Source organism: Triticum aestivum, chromosome 6B, assembly GCF_018294505.1.
Source record: "Triticum aestivum cultivar Chinese Spring chromosome 6B, IWGSC CS RefSeq v2.1, whole genome shotgun sequence".
Taxonomy (NCBI): Eukaryota; Viridiplantae; Streptophyta; class Magnoliopsida; order Poales; family Poaceae; genus Triticum; species Triticum aestivum.
In genome coordinates, this window is record NC_057810.1 from 189,533,399 (window position 1) to 189,546,197 (window position 12,799).

A 12,799-nucleotide genomic window follows, 5' to 3' on the forward strand; every position below is an offset into this window, starting at 1 on the left:
GGGTCGCGGGCTGAACATGTGGATAACGGTTGGATTCTTTCCACGACTATATAAGGGGTGTCCTCTACCTCTAGTTGACTACCTCTTCCATCTCTAAGCTCCATTGTTGCTCCAAGCTCCATTTTCACTCGATCTCTCACCCTAGCCAATCAAACTTGTTGATTTGCTCGGGATTGGGTTACAAGTGCCCGATCTACACTTCCACCACAGGATATTTGATTCCCCTCACTTATCCCTTGCGGATCTTGTTACTCTTGGGTGTTGAGCATCCTAGACGGTTGAGGTCACCTCGAAGCCATACTCCATTGTGATGAAGCTTCGCGGGATTATTGGGAGCCTCAAAGTGTTGTGGAGATAGCCCCAATCTTGTTTGTAAAGGTCCGGTTGCCGCCTTCAAGGGCTCCAATAGTGGAATCACGGCATCTCGCATTGTGTGAGGGCGTGAGGAGATTATGGTGGCCCTAGTGGCTTCTTGGGGAGCATTGTGCCTCCACACCGCTCTAACGGAGACGTACTTCCCCTTAAAAGGAAGGAACTTCGGTAACACATCCTCGTCTCCACCGGCTCCACTCTTGGTTATCTTATCCCTTTACTTTTGCAAGCTTACTTGTGCTATACCCATTGCTTGCTTGTGTGCTCATTGTCTTTGCATCATATAGGTTGTCCACGTAGTTGCACATCTAGACAACCTATTTCATTGCAAGGTTTAAATTGTTAAAGAAAAGTCTAAAAATTGTTAGTTGCCTATTCACCCCCCCCCCCTCTAGTCAACCATATCGATCCTTTCACTACTGCCATTGGTCGCATAACCAGTGGAACTTTTGAGTATCTTGGAGAGAGGTTGAGAAGCAAGCTCCAAGGAGGAACTGAACGGCTTATTTCTTGCGCCGGAAGAGAGGTTAGAATCAAGGCCGTGGCCCAAGCAATACCAACACACTCAATGAGTTGTTTTAAATTGTCAAAGAAGGTTTGTAAGGGTTTATCCTCTGTCATGGCGAGGTACTGGTGGAGCAGCTCGGTTGATCGGAAATCTTTACACTGGATCAACTGGCCTTCTCTAGCTAAACTAAAGGTTGCTGGAGGGATGGGGTTTCGCCAATTGGAGCTTTTCAACCTAGCTCTACTTCGAAAACATGGGTGGAATTTGATCATGAACCCAGAATCCCTTTGTGCTCGAGTTCTTAAGGGCAAGTATTTCCCGAACAATGATTTCATGGAGGCCACCATCCCAAAGTGTGCTTCGACTACGTGGAGGGCGATCATTGCCGGCAGGAAAGCGCTGGGTGGGGGCCTTATCAAACGTGTGGGTGACGGCACCACGGTGTCCGTTTGGCATGACAGATGGGTGCCCGCGCTGATTTCCCTGAAGCCTTCTGTTCACATAGGTAACACTACTATAACAACAGTTTCCGAACTTATTGATGTGGACGCCGGCATGTGGAAAGTTGATATGGTGAGGGAGCATTTCATCGCTCCAGAAGCAGAGGCCATCCTCAATATCCCCCTGAGGATTGGTGGTGGACCTGACTCGGTTGCATGGAACGCTGAAAAGTCTAGTAACTACACTGTTAAATCCGCGTACCGCTCTCTAATGACTCAGAATGAGCATGTTGCTCTTCAGGAAGGGACGGCTACAGAATCTTCAGAGAAACAGAAGCAGTTGTGGACTAGACTCTGGAAGCTGAAAGTTGTGCCAAGGGTGCGAGTGTTTTGGTGGCGGGTGTTGAGAGGAATTTTGCCTACGGAAAGCGCCCTCAAGCACAGCCACATCGCAACGCTGGCTCGGTGCAAAGTCTGTCTTGCTGCAGACGAGGGTTTGTATCATGCACTAGTAAAGTGCACGCATGCAACAAATTTCTGGCGGGAGGTGAGGGAGTGGCTGCATATCAAACTTCCGGAGCTCCATACAGCCACATGGTCTAGGGACATTTTATGTGACCCCAGATTTGATGAGAGGGAACAAGCAAAAATCATCACTGTCATGTGGGCGATCTGGACCTCAAGAAACAATATAACCCATGACCGAGCGTGCTTGAATCCTTTGGTTTCTCTGAAGAAGATCAGGGAGGATTTGGCATTGTTGGAGTTACTGAACCAGCATGCAAAGATTCTACCAGGTCATGGATGGCGGCCACCTGAGAACGATGTCATCAAGATTAATACAGATGCAGGACTGTCTGTCGAGGCCAGTATCTGTGGACTGGGGGGCGTTGCCAGATCTGCTGATTCATTCCTTGGAGCCTGGTGCAAGCCAATGCAGGGTTTTACTGACCCACCGGTGGCGGAGGCGCTAGCTCTCCGGGAGGGAGTGATCTTTGCCCAGCTTCGGGGCTATGTGCGAGTCGAGATGGAAACCGATAGCTCGGAGGTTGTCCAACTCTGGAACTCGCGCCGTAAATCGCGCTCGCTAATAGCGCCGGTGTTGCTTGATATTGAGGGTTTAGCTAAAAAAAATTATGTTTTCTCCATTCGTCATGTAATGAGACAGGCCAATGTCCCGGCCCATCTATGTGCTAGACATGCATGCACATTAAAGGTGTCTGAAGCCTTATGGCTGATAGTGCCGCAGGCCGTTTGATGGAATAAAAGAGCCCTCATTTCCCCGGAAAAAGAAACAATAAATATGAATGTATGCTCCATAATATATCTACTACAGTACTAGATGATTAAAAAAAAGTCATTACTGTATCGGCGTCGACACGGCCGTGCTCGTCGTACAGAGGCCCAAGCCGGCCGTGCGGCCTCCGCAAGCTCCAGACTGCCGCCGCCCCCTCGTGGAGGAGCGCTCGTTGCAACGGCCTTCGCCGCCGCCACCACACGCTGCTATCGCTGTATTAGTATCACCGCCGCCGCATCGCGCCTCTCGGCAGCAGCCAGCGGGTTACTTTTGCCCTTCCCACGGAACACGCCGAACCTGTTCGGTGATTTGCCTAGGAACGGACTGGCGCTTGAGATGCTTGCACGAAGTTGCACCTGAGGCTCAGGTAACTACAGGACTCGTATATGCTCATTACAATAATCCTGAAGCTGTCATTTTTGTTCGTGGTAGTTTTGGAACATGACATAACTTTTTTGCAAGGTTATGTTCTGCTAATAAATCTGCAACCATACCTGCAGGTTATATAGTTCCGGAGAAGTGCACAAAACAATTTTATTACTAGATTACGTTCTCGATTTATTGTGCTGCTAGATTATAAGTGGAAATGAATAGGCATAGTAACATCGATCGCGTCTCAGGATGATGCAACTGACCATATTTTATTTTGAGGGAACGCCTCCCGGTGCTCATCATACAGAGGCCCAAGCCTCCCAGTTTGTGAGCTTCAGTCTACTGTCCTACAATTGACTATGAAAGTAGCCTTAAAGACGATCAGAATATTCTATCACAACAACCCCCTAACTGGATCATCTTTATTAAGATTCTTTTCTCTCTCTTTTTGCGTGAAAAATTCCACTTTGAATGATCACATCAGTTAATCAAACTCTGATTTGCATCAAATAAACTTTTGAAGTTGTGACAGTGTAACCAGCTCGTGCGCCCACACCAAAGAACTTTATTAATTTTGTTTCAGATTCTTCTCTTGGCTTGGACTTGACTGTTAAGTACAGAGAATAGGCAGAGATAAAACTATATATACAATGATAAAGTTAAGTTTCGGTGTATCATGTATCACTCCGATGGAAATTTGGCAAATGTTGTGCACCGTCCACAGAAACTGCATAGAAGCCATCTTTGTTGCGGTATGATGGGGGAAGTCTTTAATCCCCTGCCCAGTGTCTACTATTTGGTGTCAAGAAGTTGTCTTCTCTCTATACCTCATGGAGTAGTGCACAAATTGCGCCAGATTCAGTAAGCTAAGAGCAGCCATCATCCAGAAGAAATAGTCCAAATGCCCTTCATTCAGATTATCCGGGATCCATCCAGGAGCATCATCGTGCGCCGTGGCCACCGCAACAACACTAAATACGAGCGCGTTGAAGTAAGCTGCGGACGCAACTGCAAGCTGTGCGAATGCTGCACAAAGGCTCTTCATGGTGTAAGGGGCCTCATCGTAGAAGAACTCCATCATGCCGATTCCTGCGAAAACCCCGGCTGCACCATGCATTACATATGCAGGCACTTGCCACAGAATGCTCACTGGCACGGGCACATTCTGGTCTCTCAGGCCGCTAGCTTGTGCGGTCGCCAATCTCTTCATCTCGAGCATTGCTGAGTAGATCATGGTCAGCATGGACAGCGCAAAGCCAATTCCAAGGCGCTGCGTCTGTGAGAAGCCCTTCGCCTTGCCAGTATAACGCCGCGCGAGTGGCACTAGCACGGATTCGTAGATGAAAACCCCGATAAGGACGCTGAACACGCTGACAATAGAGAGGGAGGCAGGTGGGATTGCGAACTGGCCGACGTGGTTGTCCATGACCATCCCCTGCTCGATAAACGTCGATGCGGTCTGCCCAGCGACTGCATAGAAGATCACGAACGACGCCCAGACGTGGAACATCCGTAGCAGTATCTTCAACTCCTCAACTTGGGTCACTGTGCAGAGACTCCATGAACACAACGGCAACACCATGCATGTCTGGTCTAACGGGGGCGGCACAGTGGCAGCCTTGTCTAGAAACCTGAAGATTGCAATCACATAATTATAACTTGTAGATATAAGAGGTAAGCTCTCGCATTTAAGTTTACTCATAGATGCAGTCTCTAGATATGGTTTCATAGCAAATTTCTGATATCTTTTGTACTTGCAAATAAGATGTCACAGCTCACAAGTGAATTATTGTCTTGCACCAAAAGATGTCATAGCTCAATGAAAATGACTTGTTTTTAATTGTCAAATTTAGACAATAGGTTGACTTGAGTAATGCAATAATTGGAGTACCTGAATTGACTTGTATGCTGAATTTTGTGACTTGATTCAGCTGATGATGACGAACTGGCCAGCTCGTACAAGAGTGAGATATCATCTGGCAGTTGCACATGCCACTTCCTGACGGCCGCAACGAGCACCTGACAGATACTCGTGAATGGGCTTGCTCTCAGTTTCCTGAACCTGTACACTCTGGAGCCACCAACAAATACTGCTAGGCCCAAGGTCATGAGCACCGTTGGGATTGCAAAACTGAGCCCCCACCCACCATTGTCCTGCAGCCAAACAAGCAGTGTGCTTGACAGAAGGGAGCCGAGATTGAGCAGGAAGTAGTACCAGTTGAAGAAGGAGCCCTTCTTCTCCAGCTCCGTCAGGTCTCCACTGTCGAATTGGTCGGCACCGAAGGCTGACGCACAGGGTTTAATGCCACCGGTCCCAAGTGCGGCAAGATAGAGTCCCAGGTACACCACCACAGTACGATGAACATCACCATGGTAGTAGGATGTCGGGACTGATGCTGCAACTGTGAGCACGAGCATTCCCTGTCAAAGTGAAAGTGTTCAGAGCTGCAATTGTCATACAGATCTGGTCGGTTAGCTGTGCTAGCTGTACTTACGATGGTGTGGACTGGAAGGGAAACAACTATCGTCCAGTATCTTCCCAGATATGAGTCCGCCAAGAAGGCCCCAATAAGTGGTGTGAGGAAGCATGCGCCGACCCAGGCAGAGACATCCCGCGCAGCAGCGACCTTGCTTTCGTGGAGCACGGTGGCGAGGTAGGTTACCAAGTTGGTCGCGATTGCGTAGAAGGCGATGCATTCGCAGAACTCGACACCTGAGATGCGTTGAGGTGGTCAGCAGTAAAAAGAGAAGAAGAGAAAAAACAGGGGCAGTTTGCACGAGTGAATTGCTGTTGTCTGGTACCTAAAATCATGTAGCACGCCCCCCAATTGCCTGTGTTGCACTTCAGAGCAGGCTGATTGTTGATGTCAACAGATCCATCGCCGGTGTATTCTGAACCTACATCCTACATCGCAGTACCAGGATATCCAGTTTGGAAATTTGCAACTGTAAATCTCTCGCGGAGGACCGACAAGAACTGAAGAATTACACGTGCTAACTGAAATTATTCTCATATATACTAGTGTTGGGCAGTACCTGATTATACGGTAGGAGATGAAGCAGGGGCCTCTCCTCGTCTGCTGCTGCTGCTTCCATGGCTGCTTACAAGATGGAGCAGATGAGGGTTAAGGGGTGGAGCTCAGCACCTAAAAGTTACCTGCATGTGCTCTTGTCTACTTTTGTTCTGAAGAGTGGTAGGTTGCCTATCAGTTATCACTAAGATATGGTAAAAAGGTGGCACGCTCATTCCAAATCAAGGGATCGCGTGTGTTGTGACCGCATTTTCTAGTGATTGAACTATGATTAAAGGGTTCAATGTTAGCTACAGACCACAGTGCTGTCTCTATTCGCCTACATCAGGACCCATGGCCATGCCATCTCCTCTCCCTCTCACTCACTCATTAGCAGCAGTGCTATTCTCCAACTTCTGTAGGGGACTAGGAGGTAAATTTTTTTCTTTGATTCTGTTCAGAACTAGTATATATGTCGACCTGACTGTACTTTTGAAACCACAAGGAGCAGACACACACCTTTGCAAATGCAATCAATGGCGCTGGTGGTTGTCTACTTAGAGGATTGGTTATGTTGGAGGGGCGGAGCAGATGGTTACCGAAAAAGGGTTTCCCGCCGCTTTGTATTCCAAAGCATCAACACCGATACAGAGTAGACGCTGGGGCGAGCAGCACAACAAGCCAAAGAAAAAGAAAAAGAAACAATGCCAACACCGGCAGCTCGACAGACGCGAATGACCTACAACCGCTGTGCCCTCCGAAAACTACCACCACGATCCTAGGTTCCGATCCTCCAAGTATCAAGCAGCACCTCCAGGAAGGAAACGACGCCGACGACGCTGCTGCCCGGACGAATCCTAGGGTTTCCCCGGCACACGGAGGGTAGAGGGGAATGAAGACCACCGGCACCCTCCAGGGAGGAATGGTGGCACCCGCAGGCGTCACCGCACCGGAGCCGGAAGATCCGGCAAGGATTTCTCCCCACTCCAAACCCCACCGCCCAACCAGATCGGAGCCAACCACCCAGCTCTCCGTCGACCACCTTGCGCCACCACGGTTGCGCCACCACCCATGCCGCCTCACTGCGAACGCTACCACGAGGCCAAGAGACCCGAAGAGAAACGCCAAACGACGGAAGCAGCGGCACCGCTACCGAGCGGGAGGGACCCACCTCCCCCGCCAACGTGCGCCCTAGCACCATCGCGGTCGCCGGCCGGACGCGGCAGCGGGGCACACTAGGCCACCCCTGGCCCGGCCAGACCCAAACGGGCCCGCAAAGCCCCAACGTCCACGCTGCAGCAATTCTGTATCCGCGTCGCCAGCCCGCCGCCGCTCGTCGCCACGCCCCAGCCTCCTGGAGGTCGCGCCGCAGGCTCACCCCGCCGCCGGCCCGCCCGGGCACATGGGGCCCGAAGGGCCCAGATCTGGGCCGAGCGGGCGCCGCCAGGACGCGCCGCCGCGCTACCCCGCCACCAACGGCGACGCTGCCGTCCAGCCATCCGCCCGCGCAGCGCCAGGACCCCGCCGCCATGCCGGACCGTCGCCGCCTAGGGACACCCCCCAGCCCGCTCTGTCCCGCGCCAGAGAAAGCCGAGAGGGGAAAAGCGCGGGGGCCGCCGCCGCCAGCGTTGCCCGGGCCAGGCCCGGCGGCGAGCGCCAACGACGGCGGCAGGGAGGGAAGGAGGAGGGTGGGCCACTGGAGAAGGAGATCGGGGCGCAGCCGGTCGCCCGCGGGGGCGACGCGGTCGCGAGAGCCCGAGAGGGAGTGTGATTACCGCTGCAACCGATTTCAACGAGGAGCAGATGGTTAAAACAAATAGATGGACGAAAATTTGAAAGGTGAAGTCGTGGAGGGATGGCGATGGTGAGTCCGTCCATATCTAGTAGGGTCCAGAAGATGTTCCACCTGCAGCACAAAGCCAGCTCTTTTCTGCTTGCTATTGCCTCAGGTATTTTCATTAATCTATGAATATATAGGAGCACGTGTGTAGGCTGAACAACACTAATAAGAAATTAAGAATCATTAAACAACCCTCTAAACTTGGAAGAAAAGAGGTGATGATGTCCTGTCGAACTCCTTCCAACAACTTTAGGCCCATCATTACCAAATGCCAAAAGTTACGATCTGGTTGGTGAGCTCGGATCCTCTCAAGGGAGGCAGGCTAGTGATTCTCTCTCACATATGATGGTCTATATTGTTACTGAATTCTCCCAAATACAATTTAGAGGAGAAATTTGCTTAATTATATCTATATTTATGGTTCATAATTTGTTTGTGCTCATGATAATTCTCATGGAATTTATATTGTTGAGTTTGCTTTCAATACTTATAATTGTTATGAAAGAGGAAAGAATAACAACTCCAAGAGCCCTCTCTATGTTCCTAACAGGCTACAATTGTAAGAAACTTATTTTGTCGTGCATTGATCTTCACTATATGTTACTGATCTATTTTTTTATGCCATGCCAATACATAGGAAAGACGTTAGACTTTAATATTACACTAGAAGCCGTAGGGCGCGCTTTGCTGCGCCGCATTGGGCCCATGCGTGTCCAATTAAAAAGGATGGAAATGCATGGATTGGCTAGTCTAGCCAGGCTGTTCCATTTTAATTGCACCACCCTGTAATTACGTTAGTTTCTCTTGTCACGAATCGAGGAACGACTCCTCTGTTTCATTTACAGGCCTTAGAAATAGGGACACACTATTGTTGCTAGGAGGCCGAATAAACCCGGACGAGGGAGTAGTCATTAAATTTATCTAGGTATCTGTAATTTGAGTTTGTGGCCTTGTATAAGGGAATGGATGGAGTATCATATGTTGGTATCATATAGGATTACATTTATTGTCATGCATGACACAAAATAGCACATCATTTAATATGATACGGTATCATGATAGTATGATACTCAAGCTTATCTTTCTTCATTTAATTCTATGTCACCTCATCAAAATTGCTTAGTTGACGTGCATGATACTACCTATGATACTCCCATTCCGATCTGCCTTAGTAGGCGCAGGTCTCTGGCCCTGGAACGATCTTTGACTCCGTCTGGGAGTTGCTGCTGTTTTTTGTTGGTCTCAATCGTAGCAGACACCGATCCATCCTCGGATGGGTCGCCACAGACGTGTGCGGCGGCGCATACGATGAAACCCTAGCTTCTCTTAAACTTAACCTTGTATATTCGGTTTCAGCTGCTTGTTGATGGTGTGAATTCCTTTGTAATGGCTCTTCCTCACCGGTCAATCGCAAGCTTCTCGACCCTAAAGAGCTCCCTTCAAGAACGTAACACCATCGTGTGAAGGCCCCATGGTGGTGCCAACTATCGTAGTTTTGTCGACAGATGTCCTAGTGTGAGGACTTAGTCGTGAGGCCACCACAACTAGGTAATAGATTAAACGGGGTTGATCGGAATCGAGAGACACGAGATTTTACTCAGGTTCGGCCCCTCACGGTGGAGGTAAAAGCCTACATCCTGCTTGATTGATATTGATGGTGATGATGGTCTCGGTTACAAGGGCGGTGTTTTGCTACCTCTATCTCGAGAGCATCTACTTTGATCTTGTATAAGACTTGTCTGTCTGTCTAAACTTCTCCCTCTTGGGGTGTCCTGCCCCTCCTTATATAAGTTGAAGGGGCGGCTTACATGTAGAGTCCTAGTAGAATTAGGACTAGTCTATTTTCTATTAAAAGTGGAATCCTAGTCTTATTTCCCTTGTAAGGAAAATGTTCCTTATACCTTTCCTCTCAAGCCGGCCCACCGAAAACCGTACCCTGAGACGGCCTTCTTGTTAAGTCACCTTCTGGGCCTTTGAGTCTTTTCATTCGTCTGAGCCGCCTACCGGGTCACTAGTGAGTCGTCATGTTCAACCGGGTCACCAGTGAGTCGTCAAGATCGGTCGGGTCACCAGTGAGTCACCAAGTTCCGACCGGGTCATATTTCCGGTCGGGTTCTACTGCGGGGTATATCCCCGACAACTACCAAAAGGCAACATCATAGATATAAGATTTAGGATACCGCCATACCATAGTCTCAGTGTTCTGGTCTCAGTGACCTTTATCATTTCATAGAGCTTCGGGAACTCCAATTCCCAGTTTGTGGCATGTGAGCAACACCCAACTGCTACCCTTTGAAATTCTAGGACAACCACCCTCAATTGCTTCTTAATGGAGTACTCCTTCTCAATGTAATTGTTCCCAAGGTTGCTTGCCCCAGCCTTCCTCCAAACAAACACATGGACCCGATTCAACATCCAAAATGCATAATGTTGCACTTTGTTCAACGCACTTCCACTACCTTGACTCCGCCGCGGATCCGGCCATGGGTTCAGCTCAATCACTGGCATAATAGAATCATCCCCTGACAGTAACAACATAGTGCATGTTTCTGGTGGCAGCCATGACGGCTGGCCTACTCCCCTAGCACAGAGGTGCACTTGCGGAGATGGCAGCCATGGTTGGGATGCGACCACCTTCATTGATTGTGAACACGGTAACACTGCACAACAATTCTTCTTGCACCACCTGACCTGGGCGACCTTGGCAAAGGTGGTGACCTCATCGCCATCCCAACCGATTCGTTCTTGCACAAGGAAATACGATGGTGGTTTTGGTGGGGCGCTGGTTTGATGATCGCCAAACAACAACAGTGAAAGCATGGCGCTGGACCATAGGTCTGCGTAGGCCTCTGCCTGGAGCCAGAATGGTGCGACCATGGTGGGTGCCAGAGTGGCCCCGAGATCATCCTCCATGGCAAGTGGAACCTTTGTCACATAATGGCTGACGGTGTCAAGGCTGACAATGTGGTTCTCATCTGCAACCTGATATGTGAACGAGGTTGTAGTGGGTGCTGCAGAATTGCGAATGAGCGTCAGTTTAGCTGCTAGATGCGGTGAAGACCTTGGTGTAGTGGTGGTTGGGGATGCTGAGAGTGGCATGTTGACAACCTAGCCCGGGCCATCTTTCAAATGGGTGGTAGGCATCGACGCAGCCAGGTACTTGCCGTCAATGATGTCGGTGTTGTGGTTTGTGTCAAGCACCATGGTCAGTGTCAGAGCAGCAAAACTGTTGGCATTGACGTTGCAGTCTGCACTGCACATCACTGGGGTAGTTAGCTCAGGGGATCGGAGATGATGTTGAGGGCCTCGGTAGGCATGCGACCGTGTACCCCACATGGTTGTACATCCATCGCCATGCTCCTCGGTACCCATCGCCTCATCCTTCAAGATCTCTTCCTCCCTTATTCGAGCAAGGCACGGCGCTCTGGTGATGCTAGGTGGAGATTGTCATTTCACGGCTGCTTGAATATTCTTGTGCAAGCCCTTGATGTACTAGTAGATGAAGCACTTCATGCTTAGGCTAGGGTTGAGATGTAGCACATGGTGTAGACACTCCCAAAACATCACCGTATACTCAGCCACGGTTTCCATCTGCGTCGACTCGAGCAGTGAGCGCATGCGCAGGTCGAACTCACTCTCAGGCATTTCATCGAACATGTGGTAGACAAAAACTGGTGTGGTGATTCCAGGACGAGTCGAAAAGGAGTGGGGGCAAGTCTGTGAAGGAAATATGCCCTAGAGGCAATAATAAAGTTATTATTTATTTCCTCATATCATGATAAATGTTTATTATTCATGCTAGAATTGTATTAATCGGAAACATGATACATGTGTGAATACATAGACAAACATATAGTCACTAGTATGCCTCTACTTGACTAGCTCATTAATCAAAGATGGTTATGTTTCCTAACCATAGACATGTGTTGTCATTTGATTAATGGGATCACATCATTAGAAGAATGATGTGATTGACATGACCCATTCCGTTAGCCTAGCACTTGATCGTTTAGTATACTGCTATTGCTTTCTTCATGACTTATACATGTTCCTGTAACTATGAGAAATATGCAACTCCCGTTTACCGGAGGAACACTTTGGGTACTACCAAACGTCACAACGTAACTGGGTGATTATAAAGGAGTACTACAGGTGTCTCCGAAGGTACATGTTGAGTTGGCGTATTTCGAGATTAGGTTTTGTCACTCCGGTTGTCGGAGAGGTATCTCTGGGCCCTCTCGGTAATGCACATCATTATAAGCCTTGCAAGCAATGCGACCAAATGAATTGGTTATGGGATGATGCATTACGGAACGAGTAAAGAGACTTGCCGGTAACGAGATTGAACTAGGTATTGGATACCGACGATCAAATCTCGGGCAAGTAACATACCGATGACAAAGGGAACAACGTATATTGTTATGCGGTTTGACCGATAAAGATCTTCGTAGAATATGTAGGAACCAATATGGGCATCCAGGTCCCGCTATTGGTTATTGACCGAGAATGGTTCTAGGTCATGTCTACATAGTTCTCGAACCCGTAGGGTCCGCACGCTTAATGTTACGATGACAGTTTTATTATGAGTTTATAAGTTTTGATGTACCGAAGTTTGTTCGGAGTCCCGGATGTGATCACGGACATGACGAGGAGTCTCGAAATGGTCGAGACATAAAGATTGATATATTGGAAGCCTATGTTTGGACATCGGAAAGGTTCCGGGTGAAATCGGGATTTTATCGGAACACCGGGGGGTTACCGGAACCCTCCCGGGGGTTAATGGGCCTTAGTGGGCCATGAGGGAGAAGAGGAGGGCCGGCCAGGGCAGGCCGCACGCTCCCTCCCCCCTAGTCCGAATAGGACAAGGAAGGGGGGGGGGCGGCGCCCCCCTTTCCTCTTTCCCCTCCCCCCTTTCCTTCTCCACCAAGGCAAGAGGGGGAAGTCCTACTCCCGGTGGGA

General features: G+C 49.3%; 1 protein-coding gene across 1 annotated transcript; it reads right to left on the bottom strand.

Annotated features, from left to right (window-relative positions):
• Window positions 1–3,512: 3,512 nt before the first annotated feature.
• On the bottom strand, window positions 3,513–6,261 carry LOC123136512 (protein NRT1/ PTR FAMILY 8.3). The gene is made up of 5 exons (XM_044555907.1): window positions 6,026–6,261; window positions 5,792–5,894; window positions 5,485–5,702; window positions 4,881–5,410; window positions 3,513–4,620 (listed from the first exon to the last, which is right to left on the bottom strand). The coding sequence occupies exons 1-5, from the start codon at window positions 6,083–6,085 to the stop codon at window positions 3,792–3,794; spliced, it is 1,740 nt and encodes a 579-aa protein (XP_044411842.1). The 5' UTR covers window positions 6,086–6,261; the 3' UTR covers window positions 3,513–3,791.
• Window positions 6,262–12,799: the final 6,538 nt, after the last annotated feature.